General features: G+C 33.6%; 1 protein-coding gene across 5 annotated transcripts in view; it reads right to left on the bottom strand.

The window, feature by feature from the left end:
• The window catches only part of LOC149556810 (chloroplast processing peptidase-like), a 59,002-nt gene that overhangs the window by 15,243 nt on the left and 31,668 nt on the right, over positions 1–12,091 (bottom strand). For 3 of the 5 annotated variants that reach the window (XR_016364787.1, XM_089831363.1, XM_089831360.1), the window contains exons 2-3: positions 7,431–7,499; positions 7,210–7,281 (exon numbers count right to left, since the gene is read on the bottom strand). Coding sequence is in view for 4 of the 5 variants with exons in the window: in XM_089831363.1 (XP_089687489.1) it covers positions 7,210–7,281; positions 7,431–7,499 (141 nt within the window). In the remaining variant the exon portion in view is untranslated. The remainder of the gene's footprint in view (positions 1–7,209; positions 7,282–7,430; positions 7,500–12,091) is intronic. The other 2 variants (XM_089831362.1, XM_089831364.1) reach the window with 1 other exon arrangement.

Here is a 12,091-nt window from a genome sequence, read left to right as displayed (position 1 = left end):
AGTAACACAAATTTAGCATATGAGTTATGTTGATTCTTGTATTTTAAGATTCTATTATGTATAAGTACATGCTTTATCCATGTTTCATATTTTAAAAAAAATCTATGCTACATCCCATATTTTGCCCTGATTTTAAATTTGATCATAACCATTGGTTTAATGAATTATTTATTTTCCTGATCATGTGAAACAAGTTAGTTAATTATATACGTTGTATCAATTATTAACAGAATATTTCTTCTCCTAATCATGTGAAACGAGTTTGTTAATTATATACGTTGTACCAACTCATAACAAATTATTTCTTTCATGATCATGTGAAATGAGTTAGTTATTTAGACATTGATGAAAATAATCAAGCAACCTATAACTGTCATTAGATGATTGACAATTGTTTGATTGGAATTAACAATCAATCAATCAATCAATATATATATATATATATATATATATATATATATATATATAGACACACACACACACACATACTTTTTTGAATTAATGTCTTGGTGAGAATATTTTGCTTGTGTGATTGCAGGAAGAAGACTTAAGAGAGGGGAAGCATTGCTAAACGGGATCATCAAAAGGGGATGGTCGATTGGTCCAATCATCACGATCGACAGGTATGACCTAAAACTGCCTTGGAAAGGATACGAAGACTTGACCATAGATTACATTAAGGGACTGCATGAGCTATTAGGAAAACAATATAATAAAAAACTTAAAATAATCTATACTAAATATAATTCATACCTTTGAAAATTTATTATTGAATTTTTCTTATTTAATCATTATTATAAACCCTTAAAACTGAAGTGACAACAATAAATTATAATTATATAATCTATTGATGTCACCTCATCGATATACATACGTGAACATGTATAAGAGCTTAATAGTAATAAAATAAAATTTAAACTATTGAACTTTTTTTATTCTTTTTCCCTTTTTGTTTTCTCCTTTTTAAATCCAAATTTATGAAGTATCCGAATAGCCTTCTTGATAACCAATGGCAGCCAAAAGGTCACGGCTGACCATTAAAAAGTACATCATGAATCGATTTGAGACACCCTTATTTTTTGCGTTTTCTCTACTCTACTCCCAGATCTGCTACATTTTGTTACCGAGCCCTATGAGCAATGTTCTCAAAATAAACCCTTCCTAGCTCTATAATCCGATTCATTCCTCTAATTTCCTCTAAGACCAACAGTGATAGAAATTCGGAACAAGGCAACATACAGCGAAGATCAAAAATACCGGCCGGCGGAAGAAGGGACCCGAGCTTGAAATCAAGTCACGTGATTCCTTGTTTTAATCGGCTTCCATATTCTTTCAATCTGAATATTATAAATGCCTTTGTAGAGTTCGTTTACCATTAAGTACCTTGTTGCTGTCGAATATTTTTGAGCAGAGAAATGAATAGAAATTGTAGTCGGATACATAACTCCCAATCATAGTCAGGTTTATAAATAGTTTGATATCTTGTTCTTTGATTTAAATTTGAATAACCATGAGAATACTTGAATTCTGGATTTGGAGGATAGAGAATTCAACTGAGTTGTATAAATCAATATCTATGCATATGACTATCATTCTTTTTTCCAACAAGCTTCAGAAATGTAAATGATATCATAATGATCACAACCGAGGAATTCACCGGCAAAGAAGCCATGACGGGTGAAGAGGTGTAAATAACTTAGAATGGTTTAAACTTTCAAGCACCTTGGATTCACTGGCAAAGAAGCCATGAATGGTGAAGAGGTGGAGATAACCTGCAAGAACCAAGAATGGAATCAAATACAAATAACCATGAAATGAAAAAACACATAATAGCTCATGCATGTCCTGATAATGAAATTTGTTGCAAGTCGAGTGGTGGAGATCGGGTTTATGAACCCAAATTGAAATCCTTGGCCAAGGTGGTTATAGGCATATGTGCCAATCATGAGATCTTTTTTGTTTGTCCATAAGCTTCAGTTATTTAAGAATAACTGATGGGGCACTCAAACCACCGGGTAGCTCGGATGGCTAGACTTAAGAACATCCCAAGTCTGATCTCGAAATAGGGAGGGTCATTCTATTAAGTTAGGATGTGTGGGGATAAATATGGTCCAAAGTTGGGAGGTTAAGCCTATGTCAATGCTTCTCCTCTCACCAATGTTGAGGCTTGAACAACATGACAAAAATGATTCCTCCATTATTTTTGTATGTTTCTTTTGCACTTTTACCTTTAGATCCATTGAAGAATAAATAGATAGTGTTAATTTCTAAAAGCATAAATTGAATGAATATATTAGTTGATATAGAAGATAGTTGCTACTTTACTTTCAATTGAACATGTCATCCGTTAGAAATGGTTTAAATGCTAGCAATGTATACATTTATTTATTTCGTTATATCAATTGAATATAGATTGCAATTAGAATAGAAAACACTAACTTGCTTCTAGTTAAATTTAGTTAATTGAAGTCATTGTCATAGGAAACGGAATCAGCTATTGTTAATTAGGTGTTTTAAATTGGTTAAGAAAATCCGTTTGTTACAATCTATATATATTTTAATTTTCCCTAGTGTTATATAGTCGTTCTCATTTGTTGTGCCTCCCCGTCCCCAAAATTAGCAAAAAAGTTTGTCGTCTCGAAAACCCATCCCACTATCCCCTGTCGTCCACTTCTCGGAAACTCTTAAGGAAGATAGAAAAATTGTCATCTATATTTTGAGTCAGCCATGTTGCGCTTTTGGATGTGTGCACAATCAGTCCATGTTCGAGCACATCCAGTCGAAAAGGCATAATAGATTGTCTATAGAGAGGTTGAATGATCTTGTCTTTGTTTTTTACAACCTCCATCTTAGGACTAGACATATTTTGGACACTAACTCCTCTCCGATCACTCAAGTAGAGATTGATCTGCAGTCTAAGCAACTCACTGAGACTACTAATCTTGTCTTCACTAAGGAGGACCATGAGTGGGTTCACCAGGTAGACATAGAGGCTAAGGTTGTGGCTATGGCAGAGGAGGAGGATAGAGCATGATCCGGCACAAGCACGATTGATGTGATTGTTGTGGCATCTTACGAGCGTAGACTATGGCTACTCAGTCATTGAGGACGTACCTTAGACGCCTTTGTAGGAGGCAAATTGACTACTCTAAGCCTGTGCCTGAACCTGAGCCTAAGCCTGAGACAGAGCATGAACCTGAGATATAGCTTGATCCATAGACTTGTTTTTATTTACAGTTATATGATTGGGAACATTTGATGCTATGGATTTTATATGCATTTGACAACATTTATGTTTTCTGTTTCCTTCAACTACAATTAACATTTGTACCTATGTGATGAATGTATGTTTATGTAAGTGATAAAATTATCTTCTATTTGATGATGTTATAGTGTCTTCAAGCTTTTTTCAATAATGGATGCATGAAACAAGTTTTGAATCGTTAAAAAACTCTAAATTTCAAGGGTATTACTATTTCATTTTGTCAAGTCATAGCTAAGTCACGAGTCCAGCCAGCTTTGCGAGTCTAAGCTCTGTTTGAGTCTGGCAACTTTGGTTCAAACAGATGATCAAGAATTTTTGACATTCCATAGAATGTGATAAAATATTGGCTTTGTTCAACCCATTCAACCGATTGTTGAACTGGACGCAAGTTTTGGTTCTACAAAATCAAAGCAATTTGTTTCTTGAATTAACTAGCAAGGAAAACCTAGTTGTTAAAAATACATTCCTATTACCTGGAGGGAGATTTTCAATCTATGAGATATCTACATGAGGAAAATAAAGTGCTTAGTTTTCTACAACAAACTATGGAAATACTTCTCTATTCATTTGAGAACACTGACTCATGTCAAATGTCAAGTATTGTTAGCTATAGCATCCACATTCCTCAATGCTCAGAAAAAGAATATTTCCATTTCTCAGTCAACAAGGGATTTGGAATTTTCGTCTTGAAAATTTCCTTGGCAGCCATGGAGAATCACCAAATCACATAAACACTTTATAATAGAAAATGGATAAATTTGTTGAACGACCTATAATACCATGAACCATATACCCACTTCAAAAGTTATTGGTAACCCCGAATACTTTAGTATCAAGACCCCATGGTGCTTTGACAATTTTTAGTTTTGTATTTGGTCTTGACAATCCCCAATATAAACTTTCCCTCCTTGACAGTTTTTCTGATATGAAGTTCCAGGTTTACAATCCCCATTGAACTTTCCCTCAACTCAGCAGTGAAAGGGCTACAATGGCAGAATTCTTTTTTTTGAGACTTAACAACTTTAAACATCCAAATGCTCCATGCATTGAAGGTTGAGCTTTTTGACTTAGCTGACTTCAGTTTTCCCTACCACACCATCTTCAACACTAAGGGCCCGTTTGGTTGCAGGCATAGGAATGGAGAATTAGAAGAGAAAATTTGAATGGGAATGGAAATGGGGAATGAGAATAGGAAATTACAATCTAATTCCATTTATCTCTTGTTTGGTTGCATAAACTTGAATTGAAGATTGAAGGTTCAAACCCTATCAAATTTTATAAATCAAAAAGAAAAAACATAATTTATAGAGGGTTTCATCTTCCACATGCTTATTTTTAACAAATTCATGGCGTTTGCAAAAAGAATCTGACGCAAAAAACAGTAAAGCGGCTAAATCCAAATTCCCACATCGAGCAATCAAATCATGCTGCTGAGCAATTTGTTGGCCACTATGCGCTGGTCTTCCATGAGTAGAATCTGAGGAATGAATATATATATATATATATATATATATATATATATATATATATATATATATATATATATATATATATATATATATATACAGTATCTTCAGTCTGAAAATGGCCATGATTTTTCATTTTGGGGAGCTCCAACAGGAAGTTATAATGAAGTGGATCTGAAAACATTTTCAAATAAGAAGAATTCAAAATGGAAATGGGAATAGCAATTCTAATTACAAGTATTTTGGAGAATGGACAAATGCTCATTTTGGGGCAAAATGGGAATACATATTCCTATTCCCAATTCCGATTTGGTGCACCAAACAGAGAATCAAAAATGAATTCTAATTTTCTATTCCTATTCTAATTGTATTCTAGCAACCAAACGGGCCCTAATTTCACTTGGCAGTATGAAACCTTCAACTTCAAAACATCTTTGTTTTCTAGTCCTCTTTATTTGACTGAGACTGTCATTCCAATCTTTACAAAAACAGATTCTGCCAGCCTTTTTGAAAGATTTGGTTGTTTACCATACGCAGTGGTTGGAACCTTACCAAGCAATCAGCACTGCCTACAATTAGTCAAATGCTCTAAATCTATTGTTATTCTCTAACCTCCATGTCACAAGTGCTCAAACTCTTGTTGAGCCATAAGGTAGCTTCCATTGCTACCAACAAATATGCTCTTCCTGGTGCCTAGACATACCCATGATTGGCACCACAAAAAACTTCAACAAATATTGGCCCTCGCCTAGGCGAGAAAAAACTTGATGTGATGCTATTTTCTCTGTAATTGGATACTGTCTTTTTGAACACAAATCATTTCCACATTGTATAATCTCCACATTATGTCTGTGCAACAAGATAATTCCTTTCTTAAACAAATGATTAGCCATGAACATCAACATGCACTTCAAGTTGTGGAATGCTTTTGACCTCAAAACCTCTTAAAGATGGTTCTTATATTTTGGTTTAATAGCATTCAGATTAATTCACGGCTCTAGCTAGAATAATAACTGCCGAAAAGACAACATATTGCAGCAGTTTGCTTAAGCACAAATACAACTTTTCTAACAAAAGTTTTTATATAAAGAAACATCATATCAGAAAAAACAACTCATTCTGACAGAGCTTCATTATCAAAAAAAATCATACCAAAAACATGTTTGTCCCTCAGGGCCAAAGAAGGATTAAGATTAGTGTGCTTTTACTGTCATTTTATGAAAACAAAAGCATGTCTGTTTTAACTTTTGCTTTTATTTATTTATTGGCCATCATAAGTTTGTCAGTCCAGCAGATGGTATAGAAGGTAAATATGTTCATTTGATATGGTTATACATGCTATCAGGGATTAATTCATCTGAAATAATACAATCTCTTTATTTCTTAGATACCGATTCTCTGCTGAAAAGGCCGGATGCTGGTTCTGATGCGTCCAGATGCTTGGGTGCGTTAGGATTGGAGCACATCCACCAAGAAAGATGTGCTTCCTGGGAGAATCCAGGAAGCATCCAGGCCCATCTAGAAAGCACCCACAGCCAAAAGGCCTTCTAGATGCTAATTTTAGCATGTATTTAATTGATGATGAATTTTTAAGAACCCTTGTGATTTTGAATGACCGAATTTGATTAGTGAATCTTAAGTCTTGACTCTTGATTGATTATCGTTGAATCATGAACTAAGTTTCGATTTTGAAATTCAAATTGCATTGGAACCTTGAACTTGAGTAATTCAATTTGTATATTTCCTTAGTTACCCAGGTTCGCTGGTTTGCCCTTAGAACCATGTCTAGGTTCGAACAAGTTCAATATTGAAAATATTGGTCCAATTCAACCCAAATTCGAGTAAGGTTCCATTTGGAAGGGGGTTGTTCAAACCCAAGTGAATTTGATGTGCCCAGATCGAATTTGAATCAAAAGTGGGCAAATTTCCGGTGACAAATGGCTTTTAAGTCATTTTTTATAACATATTTGATATTGTTTTGAGTTCCACAGCCCTAAATAGTGAACGTAAATAGGTTATTTTGGCTTCTAACATCATGATTCATAGATTATGATTTAATTTTAACTTTTGCATCTTTGATGTTGAACTTGAAAATTGAAATATATGACGATATGATCTTGATTCATGATGCTATGATTACAACTTACATGTCTAAAGTTTATGCCTATAGTGTTTTTGTTGTTTAAATGATTAAATCATATGATTTTATAATTACTCTATGCTTCTAGGCTTCATAAATATGTATATATATAATTTTTACATGTTTTTCTACAAGCAAATCCAAACGAACTCAAAACCCTTTCCAAAATTTTGCCATACCGATGAACCAATTCTTCGAACCCGTATTTCAAATCAAACTTGAACCAGTAACTAAGCTTTATTTACCAGAAAAAAGTTGAAAATATGTAAAGGCTACCAAAACAAGTACGAACATATAACAAACAAAAAGACTTCTTGGTTTAAGACTGTAGAACCTACCTCCACCAAGTCTCCAGCCTTGGCAACTATTCTTTTGATAAAAACCTCCTCTTCACTTGAACCTATTTCCTGCTAGATCAGGATGAAAGCAGAAATCGTGATATGTGAAATAACAAAGCCACAAAAAGCTAAATTTATAGACAGAAATCAGGATATGCAAAATAACAAAGCCACATAAAAAATAAATTTTAATAGAGATTAATTCAATGGAAGTGTCAAACCTGCAGAGACTTTGGTGCTCGGAAAATTATAATATCATTAACATCTGGTCTTCTGAAATAATAAGAAACCTATGCAGAGAAATTCAGAAGCAGAAATCTCAGTGTTTCTATTCATCATATCTCTGAAAAAAGCATTAACAAGTTTTTGATCATTACATAAGTGAAAATTTTATAGAACCATTAATAAACAATGAGCCAAAAGTTCAAAGAGCTTAAATCATATTATTCTTCAACACTACCATCTGTTGGTGTTCTATATTACATCACGTTGATATAGGCTAGATGAATAAATAGAAGTTAGTAAGAATAAACACAATTTGTTTAAAGGTTAGTGGTTGGGAATAATTTCCAGTAGGGAAATTAATCAATTGTACAGGAAAATGAAAGGCTCTTATAAGCTATATTGCAAATCAATGTCCAATCCACTAAATATAATATTCACATCATTTATTTATAATATATGCAATAATGGATCTGTTTGTGTTTACAATTCCAAAATAATCAGAGCAAGAACTAGCTTTGCGCCTGTCAGAAGCCATGAAGACTAATCAACTGAAAATGCACTACAGAAAAACTTCAAGGATCATTCCGGCACAGTATTCACCTTTGGAAATATTCATGCAGAGAATGAGCAGAGAATAGAAAGATATTCGCACCAAAATACCGGAGTTCAACGTAACTACATATTATGATGTAATAACAATTGTAGTTCCTGTGCATGAATAAAAGAATAAATGCATATTACACTCAACTTGGGGAACAAAGTCACTGCAAATTCATCTGCTCTACGTTCTCATCCATTTTTTCAAAGACATTGCATGATCTCTATATGGTGTTTTACTTTTTAGATGAACTTGGTTGACCAATTCGTTCAATTAATGGCATTGCTCGAGGACAAGATGAGACAATGTTATTCTCAACCAGTGTAATGTCCCCTTTTCTGAAATAATATTTACTAATAAATGAATTAAATAATAACAATAAAATTAAAATATTAAAAACTAATAAAAGATAAATAATAATAATATATTACATAATACTGAAGTGATTGAGAGTCATGATACTGAAAGTAGTGATTCAAAGAAGATGTGGATGTTGATCAATGTGGAGCAGCGCAAGGATGAGAATTATGATGAAGTGACAAAAGCCCAAAGTGAAAGAGGAGGAAAAGGTGCAGTGGTTGAACCAAACGTGTCTACAGAGGAAGATACAGAAGAGGAGATTATTAGAAAATTTTCTGATATTTTATTTGCAAAATAACTAAAAAGATGAAGAATAGATGGCAATAAATATTTATGATTCTCATAATGTTCTCAATGTTGGTAAAATGGTGTTTGTAGGTTTAAGAGAGGAAGTAATTACTTTTGATAAAATTTATTGTGAAGATATGAATGCAAGTGAAGATGATTTCTGGTGGAGGTGGGAGATTTTATGGTGTCTTGAATCACAAGAAAAGAAGGATAAGGGTGGAGGATAAAGGGAAGAGCAAGCTTACTGTGCTGGAAGAAGCAAAGGAGGAAATCTTCTGAGCTATTCGGTTCAACAATAGAGTTTACTGTAGAAAGTGTGATTTTATTGGCTCAAACTTGTGAACCTTGGTCACAAGCTTCATATCAAATGAGTCTGATGCAGAAGCATCGGTATTGGTTTCAATTTTCAGTCCTGCAATAGCTAATTAGATACTTCTAATTCTGCAGTGATGTTGTTGACATTGTTAAAACTTAAAAGTTTGCAGCTACAGGAGATACTGTATACCTGAAATAAATCTTCACTTGCAGGTTGTGTGTATATGATGCTGTTGAAGAACTTCACCTCATGTAGTGTCTCTGTTTTATGTCAGATTCTTTCCTATGGCTGTTCCGCATTCCTTTGTGCCATAACATTATTGAAATAAAATATATTCATCCTCAGTTTATGAACTGGTTCATTTCAGTAACCACTGTATTATGTTTCTGCATGTTTGGTTATAGAACAGCTCATGTTTTGCTGCCGTCAGTTCTTGCCTTTCGGCAGACCTCTTCCACGTGTTCTACCTTCTTCATTATGGTCTCTGATTCGGTTTCTTGTCTATGTAGCTGTTATACTTTATTATGATCCACGTGAAGGATGTCATCATTGATGACGGCAATTAAAGTCATTTTGGCATCGAAAGAATATGTAAAAGCAATCTTTTTGGTTACTGCCAACATTCATGCTTTCAGAATTGAAGAGGAATGGACTTCACTTTTGTAGCTGTTTTGTATTCCCAAGGGGACCCTTGAACCTAGTATGAATTGCCTCTTCATGGTGATCATTTTCAGCGATTTCTGTTTTGAGGAGAGAACGATTATTGACGTTTGTTGCAGACATTCTTAGTGCAGATTATTCATTCTAATTATCATGTGAATTTTGATGTGTATTGCATCAGCGATTGTAATAAGGCATTCTGTGCGTGATTGTGATTCAATTATTAGACAAGCTTGTGGGCTTTGTATGCAAACTATGTGACCATTGAATAAATTAAAAAATTGGGTTGTGGCTGGGTATTTTCCACTCATGTTGGAGGGTTTTCCTAGGATAAATTCTTGTGCTCATTCTATTCTTGTGTTTTAATATTTCTGCTAGTTGCTACAATGCATTTCTGATTCTAAAATTAATGAAGTATCAGAGCCAGTCTAAGAAAAAGGTCCAGAACCAGAATTCTTCTAGCTTCAACATGTTCTTTTCTTTTCTTTTAGATTGTTTCTTCCAGATTTCAACAATGGTGAATGGACTCAAAGTTGAAGACAGGCTAGATAGCGCATCCACTTTTACTTCATGGAAATTCGAAGTCTTCACTGCTCTAGAAGAAAATGATCTTCTAAATAAACTATGTTATGTATGATGTGGTTGAGCGATCTGATGACATTGAGAAAGCTCAATAAAGAAAGAATAATATCATGGCAATGAAGATATTGGTTGATTTTATAAAGGATCATCTTGTGCCATTTATATCCAAGTTGAATTCAGCTAAAGAAATGTTTGAGTCTTTAATGCCTGTACGAATTCAACAATGCTAGCAGAGCCTTGGCCATGAGACATCTACTCTTTTGTATAAAAATGGCAAAAGGAGAATCAGTTGTCTCCTTCTTCATGAAGATTACAGAATCGAAAGAGTGCTATTGGAGATCCAATTAAAGATAAATACCTAATTATGTTGGCTACGAATGGTCTCACTCTCCCTCATTCTTGGAAATCTTTTATTCAAGGCATTTGTGGAAGAGATGAATTACCCAAATTTGATTGATTGAGAGCCGATTCCATTCAAGAGGAATACAGATTAAAAGCAAGAGGAAATGGAAAATATCTTGTCATGAAGAAGATCATGTCCTTGCCACTCAAACATCTTAAAGGAAAAGAAATTTCAAAAAATATAGAATTAGGAATTCGGATTCAGCTCCTAAACATAAGAAAAGGGATCTCTTTAGGATTCAATGTTTCACGATGTGACAAGTATGGTCACTTTTATTAGAATATTATGATGTTTCTTCAATGGTCATCTTAGTTGGTCTTTAGTTTATTAGGTAGTTTCTATTATTGTCTTTAGTTGAAGATTATTTATTTTAGAAATATCATATTTGTAAATCTCTAGGAGCTTTCATCTCCTCTGTTTAATAACATCAACATCAATTTACCATAACATGCTATCTAAGAGAGTCGCTGGGATTTCATAAAACTTAGCTAAGTTTTTAAGAAAAATTCAAGCTCTTTTTTTTTGGATTATTTTCCAAAAATTTCTTTTTCAATTTTTTTAAATAAAAATTGTTGGAGGTATTTTGTGCAAAACTTTGATGTTTGTCTTCGAAAATTTTTGTTGTAAATTACAATACTAGACAAGGGTTTTGATTGTATGATTTCTTGGTTTGAGCAAAACACTTGAAATTTTTAGGGTTGCACGTACTTTCTTGTTTGTTGCATGTTCTTGACTTTTTGTGAGTTGCATGTTCTTGCATGTGTTGTTTTACCATGCAGCATATCCTATTTTGCTACACGAAAGTTTCTCTACTGGGTTTATAATTTTTTCCTCAAAAATTATCCAATGAGTTTTCAGAATTTTTTCGTTTGAGATTTTTGTATAGGTTTTTAATAATTTTTTCCTCAAATATTATGTATTGGGTTTTACCATTTTTTCTTAAAAAATGGTGTTTTGTATTATGTTATCCATGTCTCAGATTTTTTTAGGTTTTCATTGATTTTTCAACTCAAAATTCATGTTGGTTTCGAATCTTGATCAATTTTTCACCTCAAAACTGTGTTGGGTTTTTGTCGATTTTTCTCCTAAAAAACGATGCTCTGTAAAATTCAAATCATAGTATCTTGAAATCTATTTTGGGGCATCTTGCTCATCGGCAAAGTTTGGAGGGTTTGACAAATTTTCGTCAAAAATCGCAGCAGTTGTTCTCTGTATTTCTCTGGCTACAAGGGCAGCTCTGTTATCCAACATTGGGTTTGAATTTTGTAATATTTTTTGTTAGAAGATCTGTTGATTCTAGGAAGATTAATTGTAGACTCATCTCAATGGCAAGCTTGTCTCTTGTTGTAGAGAATTCTGAAGAAGGGACACGTTTCTCTATTTCTCTGTTTTTTTGGATGGCTTCTTGGTTATTAACATTTTGCAGATTCAATGAGGGTTTCAGCAACAG

This window comes from Cupressus sempervirens, chromosome 5 (genome assembly GCF_028749045.1).
Source record: "Cupressus sempervirens isolate cs-2001-9-10 chromosome 5, ASM2874904v1, whole genome shotgun sequence".
Classification (NCBI taxonomy): Eukaryota; Viridiplantae; Streptophyta; class Pinopsida; order Cupressales; family Cupressaceae; genus Cupressus; species Cupressus sempervirens.
This window is presented reverse-complemented; position numbering and strand designations above follow the sequence as displayed.